At 33.8% G+C, this 14,531-nt stretch overlaps 1 protein-coding gene across 2 annotated transcripts in view; it reads right to left on the bottom strand.

Annotated features, from left to right (window-relative positions):
* Nucleotides 1-2,554: 2,554 nt before the first annotated feature.
* The window catches only part of LOC127969950 (gamma-aminobutyric acid receptor subunit pi-like), a 39,114-nt gene continuing 27,137 nt past the window's right edge, over nucleotides 2,555-14,531 (bottom strand). The window contains exons 4-10 of one of the 2 annotated variants that reach the window (XM_052572122.1): nucleotides 13,821-13,888; nucleotides 12,718-12,935; nucleotides 11,780-11,862; nucleotides 8,101-8,238; nucleotides 7,575-7,727; nucleotides 6,923-7,116; nucleotides 2,555-5,701 (exon numbers count right to left, since the gene is read on the bottom strand). In XM_052572122.1, coding sequence (XP_052428082.1) covers nucleotides 5,342-5,701; nucleotides 6,923-7,116; nucleotides 7,575-7,727; nucleotides 8,101-8,238; nucleotides 11,780-11,862; nucleotides 12,718-12,935; nucleotides 13,821-13,888 — 1,214 coding nt within the window. In that variant the 3' untranslated portion in view covers nucleotides 2,555-5,341. Of the gene's footprint in view, nucleotides 5,702-6,849; nucleotides 7,117-7,574; nucleotides 7,728-8,100; nucleotides 8,239-11,779; nucleotides 11,863-12,717; nucleotides 12,936-13,820; nucleotides 13,889-14,531 lie in introns of both variants that reach the window. The other variant, XM_052572123.1, reaches the window with a different exon arrangement.

Genomic DNA, 14,531 nt, shown 5'->3' with positions numbered 1-14,531 from the left:
CATTCCTGAAGAGGTCAGAGGTCAAGCCGTAGGTCAGCTGCATGCACACTGTAATGCAATGTTGAAATCACAAACAAAGGCTTGAGAAAATGAATATCATCATACACAATAAACTGTTGCCCACTTCAAGCTTGATGAAGAATAAAAGCAAACGAACAATTGCTAGAGGCTCTCTGAACAAACACTCAGATAATTTGTCGAATTAAGCGTTCATGTATATTTATACAAAGTGCAAGCATTCTTTGCTCACCGATGACTGACGCACAAAATAAATTGTTTTCTGGTTGTTTAGTGGTTTAATATTCATCTGAATAGAGCAACTGTGGCATGGTTGACACAAAAAAGACTTGCTTTTTCTTCTCGTAGACTTGTTAAAATATGAAGACGAGCTTATTATAGCGCTGTCAAGATCTTCTCCTGACCGTGACACAGAGGTGTATGATCTTTAATGATTTATTGTATGTGAAACTTTCATCCATTATTGAGCCACACTTTCATCTGGAAGGAAAACATCACTCACAGACTCTTATGTATGTATTTTTTATTTGAATTATTATTTTTAGTGTCATTATTAGTATAAGCTTACAGTAAGTACACATCAAGTAAACATGCAATATTTTACAGTTGTTCTTTAATTCCGCTCCATCATCTTTAATGGGAACTGAAGGGAACTATATAAATAATGGGAGAGTAACCCCAAAACATGGACAGCCTTGCCATCAAATACGAGTCAGTTTGCAGGTTAGAATTGTAATAGAAGAGCTAAACAAACAGGTTATTGTGGTCTGTTTTAGGTGGACTTCTAGATATAATGAAGTCTGTGGCACTGTTATCATTAGTCTCTCAATGTCTTATTCACTGGAACAGAGATTATTTATCAGAAATGCATGAAGATTTCACATAGAGTGTGTTTTAATGTTGGTGTAAATATCATTAAACCTTACAGGGATGCTAATAATAATCTAAATTGACGTCTCATACAATGGGAATCATTAAATTAATTCTAAATATGCATCAGTGTTATTTTTGTAACAATGAGATACTATTATATTTTTTATAATATTCAGAATACATTTTTATGTTTAGTTTTTATTTTAGCTAAATTTTATAGATTTGTTATTGTTTTGTATCTACAGTTTTTGTTTATTTTATTACATTTTGTTTTTATTTGAGTTATTTTAGGACATCAAGGTATGTCAAAAACTAAATGAAAATGAAAAATGTGCTGAAATAAATTTATTTTTATTTTACTTTTTCAAGTAATTAAATTATTTTTTCTTTTTTACAATGTTTTTAGCTTTAGTTAAAGGCAATACGCCTATAGCATAAACAGTAAATGCCTAGTTATTGCATTAATTCTCAATTTGGCAAATTAAAAACAACCTAGAATAGAAGAAGTCCCATAAATATAAACACAAAGAAGTCCCATAAATATAAATTTACATGTCAATATTAATGTGTTATTACACTAAATATTATCTTAAAGTTGTAAGAAACATGCATTAAATTGAAAATCAAGCACTTTGTAGGTTTATATTTTGAACGGAAGGCATTCGAAGTGAAATTAAGGATCCGACTGCATGCCCTCAAAACATCTAAATGAAGCCAAATAAGTCACAAAAAAGGCAGATCCATTTGAACATCAACAATCTCAAATGAAAAACAGAACGGAAAATCCATCCATTCATCTGATCACTATATTAAATACTAATACAAACCCAATTGTAAATAAAAGATGAGCATTCACAGCTTAGAAAAGAGATCTGGATCATGTCAGAAGTGGGAAATAGTAGGGCACTGTCTGTGCTTATTTCACCTGTTTTAAACCAAGCAAAAGTGTAATTTTATATAATCCATCAGTTTAATACTATTGTTAAAACCTTAACCCAAAGTGTTCAATCCAGTTTAGCATGGGCCGACTAGCGCTTTAAATCGCAGATGCAAATCCCAAAGAAATTCAATGTATTCCAGATAGTTTAGCATCAGTCACACATGCAGTCCGTGGCCTTTGGTTCGGTCCGTATCCATCCCTTACAGAGTCCACATACACCTCCGAGTCATTAAAGCCAAGTCCATAAAGAGTTTAAACGGCCCCTGCGATCCACTGATCCCTTAATGTGCAAGAAAGTGGCCGAGACCGGAGGATTTATGGATGCAATAAATGGGGAGCGATGGCTTCCGTCTGCCCTTAACACCGCTACTTTAAACTCGAGAACTACACATACGTGAGGAAGACACTTTAGAGGCTTTACAGTGTGTAAAACACAGACATGAGTGAAGGAAAACAGACTGTGATGGACTAAAGGAGAGGAGTTGGTGTGCTTAAAGGGACAGTTCACCTAAATATCACTATTTACTAGCCCTCATGTATCCAGCAGCGCTTCAATCTCATTCACACTTGTGCAGAATTCAAAAATGACATGTTGTGCCTGATTTAATGCCAACTAGGGCTGCAACACACTTATTTTGCTACTTGATAAAAAATGCACAGCAAAAATGACAGCCATGAGAAAGCAGCGGTTAAGAAAGCATCTGATTGTAGTGCATGTTTATTGTTTATTTGACAAATAAACAATAAACATGCACTACAATCAGATGCTTTCTTAACCGCTGCTTTCTCATGGCTTTCATTTTTTGCTGTGCATTTTTAATTTTGTTATGGAAAGGAAATGCACAGTATATATTTACATATTCATCTAAATAACGCTCTCAGCTAACAATACAGTACTGCTTGTGTATATAAAATACATTTTTACTCTTATGTGAAGTATGCAAAAAAAACTTGTGGACTTCATACATTACAGCATTTATTTTTTGCAGTTTTGTAAAATATTTCCACATTGCACGTCTCACAAGTGTCTTCTTCTCTTGGACTGATGAACTACAGCAGCAAACTAGTTAAACTGTGTTATTATAGGCCCTTATATTAGAGAACAAAAATATTTAATTGTCGATGTTGTTAATAATATCATCCAATCACTTCAGCCCTGGTGTCAAGGACAAGACACAGAATATGTAAAACCTGCTGTCATATTTGAATTGACTGCAAATGGAAATGAGATTCGAACAGTCATGCAGGTTTTCAGTGGAAGTGAGGGTGAGTTAACAACATTGGTTTCCGCTTTAAATGAACTAAACCTTTAGGATATCAACTTGTTAGGCCCTTTTGATAATATTTTACTGCATTGTACTGTTTCAACGACTCCCAGCCAATGATGATCAACACTCACACACAGAAATGCACATAAATGATGAAAAAACTCACAGTTTCTAACAATCACATTCAAACACCTTCAAATACTAAAATTCTCCTTGTTTTTTTCTCTTGTGATAAAAGCTAGCATTTTGGGGATGTAAAAGTCAACAAAGTTCCAGCGATGGTGGTTCTTTATCAAATATATCATTATTTGTTATTATTGCTGTAACCTCTATTACATAACATTTATCAGCATTAAATTATGGCCATTATTTCAGAAAGTTTGATTAAATTTTATCATTATAGGGTGGATGTGTTAAAACACTGCCAACACACATTTATGTTCAAACAACATGTAAAAGTGAATTTTACATCCGATGACCCCTTTAAGATAAGCAATATCTAATAGTCAACAGCCGAGATGATTTCAATGGAAAAGTTTACTGACTTTTGATTTAATATTGATTTTAAGGTCTACTCTGGTCATCCTCCTCAGCCACATTTTCTTAGATTTCCAGTAATCTGATTATGAAATTCACATGCATTTTCCTCAGTTTATCTTTAGTTACTTTTACAGGATTTAATCATGGTAATCACTGTGGAGATCCAGGGTCAAATATCCACCATCATCCACAACAAACGCCAAACCTGATGCGGACTCTATTAGTGAGATGCATATATGAGGCACTACATATACTTAACATGTCTCCTCTCTATTTTACAGGTTGTGTTCAATGCAAGGTAATCTTTGTCAACGGCATCTGTAGCACATTTAAAGCTGGTAAACACTCCAAATTTACACAATAAACAGACAGGACATTTTCCATGCAGAATAAGCGACTCACAGGAATTATGTTCCTAGTTTTATCCACCTAGAAAAGTAATCCACTGCAAGAATGACAATAACAGGGATTTAGTGAATAATTCAAGAAGTTGACATTTCTGCTTTTGTGTGCTGCTCTGTTTACTGCCATTGTAAGCAATATGATAAATGTAGTAATGGAGATTATAGCACAAATTATAATTATAGATCTGTAGTGTCATCAGAAATCATTCTGTATAATCGGTATCAGTATTTGTATCAGTATCAGCAGATATAATTGGCTGTCAGTATCTGTATCTGTTAGTTGCATTGCATTAGATATAATTCTAAATAATCGTATCGGAATGTAACATTCTGAATAATCCGCTATTAGTATCGGCAGATATTCTGAATAATCATATAGGAAGAGATCATGGTGAATAATCTGCTATAGGTATCGGCAGATATCAATCTAAATAATCTGCTACCGATATCGGCAGTTATTCTGCATAATAATATCGGTACATATTATTATGAATAATTGGTACCAACACATATCATTCTGAATAATCAGCAATCGTTATTTGCATATATTATTCTGAATAATCACTATTGGTATCGGCAGATGTCATTATGAATAATCGGCACTCTGTACTGGCAGATATATATTTTTTAATAATCACTATCGGTATCGGCAGATATTATTCTGACTATTTGGTTTCTGTAGATATTATTCTGAATAATCACTATTGGTATCGGCAGATATTAATCTTAATAATTGGTTTCTGTAGATATTATTCTGAATAATCACTATTGGTATCGGCAGATATTAATCTGAATAATTGGTTTCTGTAGATATTATTCTGAATAATCACTATTGGTATCGGCAGATATTATTCTGAATAATTGGTTTCTGTAGATATTATTCTGAATAATCACTATTGGTATCGGCAGATATTATTCTGAATAATTGGTTTCTGTAGATATTATTCTGAATAATCACTATTGGTATCGGCAGATATTATTCTGAATAATTGGTATCGGCAGATATTATTCTGAATAATCACTATTGGTATCGGCAGATATTATTCTGAATAATTGGTTTCTGTAGATATTATTCTGAATAATCACTATTGGTATCGGCAGATATTATTCTGAATGATCCCTCTCAGTATTGGCAAATATCAAATATCGGCTACAGTTATTGGCTGAAAGATTTGATATCGGTACAACCCTAATAATTCTCCTTCTCTGTTGATTCTCTACTGGTCTTCCAGAGACACGCGCATACGTATAATATCATACTTACTAGCACACAGAAATGATTCAACATGATGTGCTGGTTAAAAGTACAGGTAGTAGGTCCAGTAGAGCAGATTAACGATGACGAATGACAACGGGAAGGTTAACCTTGAGTAGTTGTCTATATAATGTGGGTTTTCCACATGACAGCAGTTAATGGATTTCAGGATCTTCCTCAGGACGGAGATGTTTTTGGCACAGCGGCTAAAGAGCTCAGCGGGGGCCTCGGCAGTCTTGGGTTCGCTGGGGGTCGGGCTGGAGGGTGCGAGGTCAGGCTCTCCGCCGGCGGGGGGTGTGGGTGCAGGAGATTCTTTGCGCCGCTTTAGCCGTAAAGAGTTGCTGGCGATGGTGGTGACGATGCCATTCATCTCCTCCTCACACTCGTGCATGTGATGACCGTACTGACAGAAAGAAACAGAGACGAGAGAAAGTGAGCAATGCAATTCAACATGGAAATCAATAAGACCAAAAGTATGATGAGATGATATCAACAATAAATCATTACAATGAAGATTTAAGAATTTGTGAGTGGTTCTTACCCATGCAAAAGTCACATTAAAGGCATAATTTACCAAAAATCTTAATTTACTCACCCTCAGGCCATCCTAGATATAAAGTGACTTTTTTCTTTAGTAGAACAGTAAAGAAGATTTTTAACTGAAACCGAGGTCCTTGCTGATTCAAAAAATGCAAGTTAGTGGCTGCCCATCTTTAAGAATATAATTAACACAAAATGAATCCCCGTGGCTCCTGACCATATATTAAGGTCTTTTAAAAATAAATGATTTGTAAGTGCAAGAAATTGAAAATTATTTAAAGCATTATTATCGGTAATCCAGAGACTCGGGCACTCGTGTCTGGAGTGATGTCCGGTTCATGAACGAATCATTCTTTTGAACTGATTCTTATTAGTGAACTAGTTGAACTGACGAGCCGCTGTTATGAGCATGTGTGAACCAAACACTTAAATAAAGGGGCTAAATAAAAGCTTTTATGGTTTCTCATTGTTTACGTAAAAATGTGTGCTGACAAAGACGAGTTTATTTACTTTATATGTTTTAGACATGTAGAACAATTGAGTTTCACATTACAATTGGGTGCTTTAATAATATAATAACGCATACATGACGTCATTGGATGATTATGTAAACAAATTAGTGAATTCATTGAAACAAACTGTCTGAAAGAAACAGTTTGTGGGAAAGAATCAGATTTTAGCCTTCGTCTGAAGCTCTGGATTACAGATAATAATAATATAAATAATGATCGGTTTCTTGCACAGACTGATCATTTTGCTTCATAAGACCTCAATATATCATCAGGAGGCACTTCTTGATATGCTTTTTTATTCTCAAAGATGGGCAACCAAAGACTTGCATTTTCTGAGTCGCCTAGACTCATGTTTTCAGCTAAAAATGTCTTTATTGTTCTACTGAAGTAAAAAAGTCACCTACGTCTTGTATAGCCTTCATATTCAGTGAAGTTTCTTTTTTTGGGTTCACTATCCCTTTAAGACTCAAAGTAAAGTATGAGCAATAATGATGCTTACCTTAGAGAACAGCACAGACGATGATGAACACACTATGATGATGATGATGATGATGATGATGTTCCTCTCTTACCATTAGTGCGCTGTTGCAGTCTGGGTGATGTAGCGTGCAGAAGTGGGCCACAGCGTACTCTATCAGCGCTCCAAAGATGAAGCTGAAGCAGATGCCCAGGTACACGTCGATGGCCTTGATGAAGCAGTTGGCGTTGGGCAGAGACGTCCGTGCACCCATCATCAGTGTGGTCATCGTCAGGACAGTCGTCACGCCTGTAACACACACCAATAAGACACACACACATACTGTCTGCCCAGTTCTGAATAGGACTGAAACAATTAGTCGAGCAATTCAAGAGAAGAGAGCAATCACAGCCAAACCTGAAGCTGCAGAGTATATTAGATGAATATGCAAATATAAGCTGCATGCTTTCCTCTCAATAGATAAAATACACACAGCAAAAACTGACCGCGGTGTGAAAGCAGCAGTTAAAAACACATCTGATTACAGCAATGTGGATGTTTGCAGAGCTCTGCAGCTCACTAGTAAAGTCATGTTTATTTGTATAGTACTTTATGCAACAGATAGCCTTAAATCAAGCAGCTTTGCGGTATCAAACATGAAAAATCAGAGTCAGAAACTTCATTTTCTAGTCTAGTTTGAGCATCTCTCAACATATTTTATTCTTCTTAAATATAAAGAGCACAGCCAGTGAAATGCATTCCCGTACCTATGCAGATGCGAGCGGGGACGGACGATTGGCTGATCCAGAAAGAGACCCAGGACAGCACCACCAGCAGACTGGACGGCACATAAGTCTCCAGGATGAAGTACAGGATGCTCCTCTTCAGCTCGAAATGAAAGATCAGCTTGGGATAATTTCCTTCAAAGAAGCGATATAAAACATTAGTGCTGTCCGTCCAAGTAAAAGACCTTTTAAGACTCTCAGTAAATGAGAGATTAAGAAGTTATTGGAGTGGTTTATATGGCCAAGTTCACACTGTTAAGTTTCAGGAGTGACAATCATATCATTATTAGTACATTATTTGTGTACGGAACAGAACTCACTCTCGTAACTGCGATTAAAGCATCTGTGGGCTTATTGTTTTAGCTTGGCAATGAAGTATTAGAGCAAATTATTGTTCTGGAGTCACTGCTGAACTCACAAAGCAATAATCAGCCATAAACTAGAAATACGGTGATTTCAGTGTCACTTCTGATGAAGCAGGTGTTATTATGTTTGTGGTCTTGTGTACCGGTCTCATAGACGGCCTCAGATTCTGAGGTGTAATGATCCTCTATGGTGTACTGAGCCAGTCTCAGCGTGTCCAAACCGCTCACAGAGTCGTTCCCACGCGCCCAGTAAAACATCACGTCATTCACGTTATAACCCCCTGAGAACAGACAAACAGCAGATGTAAAATCACACTTTTATACATGGGAAATAAATCAGATATATCTCGTCGTATCTCATGGTCAATTTACTCTTGAATCATAGATACACAGACAATTTATGAATTGCACTATATACAGTATGTATTTTAATGAAATGGGCAAAAATGTAAACTACCCGTCAAAAGCTTGGGATTGGCAAGATCCTGTAAAATTGTGAAATATTATTCTAATGTAAATCATCTGTTTTCTGTGTGAATCTGTGTTAAAGTGTAATTTATTTCTGTGATGCTCCGCTGTATTTTCAGCATCATTCCTCCAGTCTTCAGTGTCACATGATCTTCAGAAATCAGAATAATATGATGTTTCACTGCTCAAGAAACATTTCTGATTATTATCAGTGTTGAACACATGTTTATAGATAGATAGATAGATAGATAGATAGATAGATAGATAGATAGATAGATAGATAGATAGAATAATTTTAAACCCAAACTTTAAACACTAATGTGTTTGTTTTAATATTAATCAATACTCACACTTGCTTTGTTCAGTGAAAACAATAATGTAAATGTAAATGTTCATGCTTTAGCAAAGACACAAGCCTAGAAGTGCATTGTTTTTGTAGCTTCATAGAAACACAATATTATAACATCAGATCAAATGATTTCAATAAATTTTCTTATGACGTCATTATGAACAAGAGCAGATCATTTGATGCATGCAGGTCATGCACACATTGTGAATGCAGTCTAATTAAATCTTATTTATTTATATATTCAGATATTAAGCATTAGATTTCATTTGTTGGTGTGTTGTGACTCCACGTGTATGGGTGTGTGATATCAGTGTGTGTGCTCTTGGTGGCGCTGTGTGACAGATGTGATGTGGTCCGTGTTGGACAGGAACAGCACGTGACCGAGTGTTTCTAATCACACACACACCACTGTGAGCCACGGCTGTCTCACATTATATATCTGTACAGTAATCCGTGATTTAGACTTTGCAATTAAGACATGCAATATGCTGCACTGCAGGGACGTTCTGTCTTGATGTGGTTCACGAGAAAATAACGTCAGGATGAAAGGCCATGAATCAAAGAGACTCCTTTGAACATCTCAATCCACCGCGTCTGCATATGATCCATCAGGCACAAAGACTGGGAATCTTTCATTGTGCCGCTCTCACGACTTCTGTCAGACGTCGTATAAATATTTGAGCTCAATTTCTGAAGCGTTTGACCTGAACGTCGACATGAAGCTGAGTACTGTACATTTCCAAAAATAAACTTCCCTGGAGGAAGTCAGATTGCATGTAAGGTCTGCCGAATGAAGGAATGGTTTAATGTTCAAAAAGATGCCATTTGTGTTCTCAGTGGGCAAAAGGATTATCTCTGAATTAAAAAAGGCAAAAGAGCTATACATTTTGTTCATATATAAGATCAAATATTTCTTATTGGAAAATTTGTGCAAAAAAAATCAGGGTAATTTGGGACAAAATGTGCTTAAATCGTTGCTTCATAAAAAATATATATTTAACAATTGAAAAAGAACTGCACGGTAAGCTAAGTTGTGGTCATGTAAAAATGGCAAAACAATCAAACCATAAATTAATATAATTGTGAGAAAAAACATTTGAGAAAAAGATATTTTTTTTTTTTGAGAAAATGTGCTTAAATCATAATTTCATGAAAAATTATGCTTGCAAAAAAAATAAAAAAAACTATCATTTTTAGCAAAATCTGCATAAATCATATTTTCATGGGAATCTATAGCAAAATAACTGTATATTATGTTTAGGTAAAATACTATGCTAATGATTTTAACTGGAAACATGTAGAAAAATTACCATTTTGGGGAAAATTGTAATGAAAATAATGTCATAATGCAAACAACAACAAAACGCTAACACTTTACAGTAAGGTTCATTAGTCAACATTAGTTAACTACATTAGATGAACTAAGAATGAACAATACTTTTACAACATTTATTAATCTTAGTTAATGCTAATTTCAGCATTTACTGTGAACTAACATGATCAAACAACGAATGACTGTAGTTTTATTAACTAACATTGACAAAGATGAATAAATAGTTGAATAAATGTATTGTTCACTGTTAACAAATGACAAATTGTAAAGTGTTCCCCAAAAAACCTCTCAAAAGCAGCTCTCCGTCGTTTCATTAGAGAAAGATTTGTGGGTGACAGACTGTGAGACTAAAGAAGCTCCTACTCTTATATAAACACCAGCAGAAGATCCACATCCAGAGCTCACAGACAGAGAGAGAAGAGCGAGGAGATCAGAGAACGACAGAAGAGAGAAAGAGAAAGTCAGCAAGAAGAGAAAGCAGCTTTAGGTGTCTAACGAAAGCAAATCAGGTTCCATGGGAAACTAAAGTGAACTAAATCTAGCGGCTGTCACACACACACACATACACACACACGCACACACACACACACACACACACACACACACACACACACACACACACTAATAGATAGATAATATATATAGTTGCTTTAAAACTAGTTTATGTCATTAAAATACACATTTATTTCATCTTAGGAGCTACTTTTGACTGTCCATAACAGTGTAGTTCCAGCAGGTCATTATGAGCCAGTTCCTGACCTTTGACCTTACCATTCCTTAAGAGGTCAGAGGTCAAGCCGTAGGACAGTTGCATATACTGCCATGAAACTAAACTACTAGGGATGGGTATTGTTTATATTTTATCGATACTGATACCGATACTGCGTACCGATACTTATCGATACTATTGGGTGCATGTATTAATTTGTATTTATTCTTGTGCTGATATATTATAATATATATCACTTTGTGTTCAGCACAGAAATAAATACAAATTTATACATGTTTGGTACAACATGACTGAGTAATAAAATGCCAGAATATATATGTTTTGGGTGAACTATCCCTTTAATGACAAGCTGCAGTATGTGTAGTACTGTCCCTTTAAGAGATGCACGCACCATTTCTCTCTTACCTGTTTACTTTCTCTATAACTGTGTTTATATGTAAACCTTGTGTGTTTTTGACAGTATTGGCACAAGCAGATGATAAATAATATAACTAAATAATCAGGTGCTGTTTGACTGGTATTTTAGTGTATGGACGCTTCGGTTGGACGCGCTCTGAATAAGCACATAATAAGGTTTTAAAGCACACGCAACTAATGTACTTTTGTGATTGCAATTAAGTGCAGTGTCTGGTGAGTGTAACTTTACCGCTTGAATCAACATTTGATGTGAATGTGTCTCGTTGGTGCAGTTAGAGCTAGAGTACATTAATACAGTGCACAGCTTGAGGTAGATGTTGTGTTTTGTTAGTAAATGTTTCATTATATTACTTGTGTTGCCTCCTTCATTCACAAGTGCACGGGAAGTAAACAGGTGCAATGTTCTCATCAAATATGAAACAGTTACATGAGTACAGATGTCACAAACGAGAGCCTAAAAACATCAGGTAGTTGTCAGAGATACACTAGGGGAAGCAAACGCTGGAAAAGCATGTGTTTTCTTACAGCTCTCCAGTTGTAAGGTGCACGTCTGTTTGTCCATGGGATATTTGGTCAGATCCATGTTACAGGCTACAGTCGTGGTGATCCTAGAGAGAAAAACAACATAAATCCGTAATCACTATTTAGTCTTGCTTTTCAGTAGAAATATCTAAACATCATTAAACCAAGTGATTAAAAACAATCCAGGTTTTCTGTGCTTGTTTGTAGAGCTGCACAAATTGGAAAAGAATGTTTTGATTCTAGATAAATATGGCTAAATTAATGATAATAATAATAATAATAATAATAATTATTATTATTATTATTATTTTTAATAAAATATTTATTTATTATTATTATTATTATTATTTATTGTATTGAATATATTATTATTATTATTATTATTATTGTGTAAAAAATAAAAAACATATAATAAATAATTTTATAAAATTTATTTATTTATATAATTTGTTTTGTTATTTATTATTATTTGTTATTCATTATTTTTAAATAAAAACAACTAAATAAAAATCCTCTAAATATTTCAATAAGATTTATTTTTAATTGGTTTTCATTTTTAACAAAGTTTGAATTGAAGATTATTATTGTTAATAATAATAATAATAATAATAATAATAATAACTACTTATGTTATCATATACTTAATTATTTACATTTATTATTTTTACTCATTGTAATTAGTATTTATTAATAATATAAAAATAAATGTATAACAATACATTATTTAAAAAATAACTTTAGCTATTTATTATTATAATATATATATATATATATATATATATATATATATATATATATATATATATTGATAATAAGAATAATACTATTTTAAATGATGATGATGACTGTTGTTAGTAAATGAAAATATCAAGAATATTAACTGAATTCAGACTAAATATCTGTCCAGCTCGAGCTGATTCACATCTATATATATTCCTCACCGGAGCGCATAGAGAACGGTTCCGTTGGGAAAGATCCGGATCAGTCGGTTCTCCACAGTGATGTCGTGGAGGAAGGACTTCTTGGAGTCCACTATGAAGGTGTCTGGGACCCACAGCAGCTCCACCAGTCGCCCGTCCAGACTCAAGCTCTTATTCCCATCAAACACCAGCCGCTCGTCCGTCCAGCGCTGACGGAGGAAGATCGTGGCCGTGTAATCCTGACCAATCAACAACACACGAGCCTCTTGTAATACAGCACAGCATCCACACCGACTTAACAAACAATACAAACAAACATTTACACTTTTTATGAACAGAACAACATACACTGTGTAAGATGAGCCAGAGTTAAACACTTGAGGTTCAGAATATGAACAAACACTTAACTTTAAGGACAAGCAATAAGAAGAAAACATATATTAATATTATCTTGAATTATTATTATTGCTTTGTTTTAAATTATCATTATTAATATAATGTAAAAACGTTATAAAATGTTTTCAAATATTATTTAATAATTGGTTATTATTTAAAAATATTACTATTGATAATAATAAATATTTAAATATTATATATTTTGAATCATTATTATTATTAGTATAAAATTAGCATTTATAAAAAATATTTTATTATTATTTATTTTTATAATTTATGTTTTAAATTATTATCATTATTAATCGTATAAAATATATTTATTTTAAATGTTAGTTCATTAATTTTTCAAAAACAAACAAAAATTACTACTTTTAATAATATTATTATTATGCAAAATTAGCATTTTTAAACAATATTTGTAATTATGTATTATTATTATTTACATTTTAAATTATTATTATCATTATTAATCATGTAAAGAATATTCTAATTATATTTATTAATATTTTTTTATAATTTAAGAAACAAATATAATAATAATAATAATATTTATTATTAATAATATCATTATTATTACTATCGCAGAATCCCTCAAGTATGAGCAATAAATCAATTATAAATTAACCAATCAATTAATCAAAAATAATAACGAGCACACAACACATTTTAAAGTCATCATTCATGAAGATATGTTGCGTTCACTCCCAGATGTGGTGTGTGTTTCTCACCATGTTGATCTCTGATATCGTATCAATGCTGGCGATGTCTAAACTCATGCCCACCGTGACGGGACCATCTGAAGAACAGAGACGAGAGAAGACATGTAAACATCATCTACATCTGCAGCTCTGCAACACATCGTAACTCAGCTGTTTACGCTGAAACTATGAGGATGAGGAGATGACGATTCACTGCGTTATTGAAGTATTTGTCCCTTTGGATTCGCGGGGAGAAGTTCACACGCTTGTGTTCGTCTGCTGTGAATGTACTGCGAGAGATGTGTGACAAGCAGCTGTGAATAATGCATTAAATGCGATGGGGAGCGTGCAAAGATGCAAACTAGGGCTGTAGCTATCGAATATTTTAGTAATCGAGTATTCTACCAAAAATTCCATCGATTAATCGAGTAATCGGATAAAATGTGTTTTTGCTTAATTAAAGTGCAATATTAATTATGCAAGAGAAAATAAGACTCCTGGGTCTCTTAAAATGAACAACTAAGTTTCCTTTTTTATAATTCTTTTTTCATTTTAAATGCATAAAATGCAATGCATACATCAAAAATAAACATTTAATTATTACCAATTGTTTCTCTGTCTGTACTTGTACTGTGAACAATTAAAATAAAGTTGACAGATGAATTAAGTGCATTTAAGTGCCATTCAGTTGGGGTTTAAAATAAAGCATTTTCTGAGATGCACATTAAACATTAAACACAT

The sequence above is a fragment of the Carassius gibelio genome, chromosome B13 (genome assembly GCF_023724105.1).
Source record: "Carassius gibelio isolate Cgi1373 ecotype wild population from Czech Republic chromosome B13, carGib1.2-hapl.c, whole genome shotgun sequence".
Classification (NCBI taxonomy): Eukaryota; Metazoa; Chordata; class Actinopteri; order Cypriniformes; family Cyprinidae; genus Carassius; species Carassius gibelio.
This window is presented reverse-complemented; position numbering and strand designations above follow the sequence as displayed.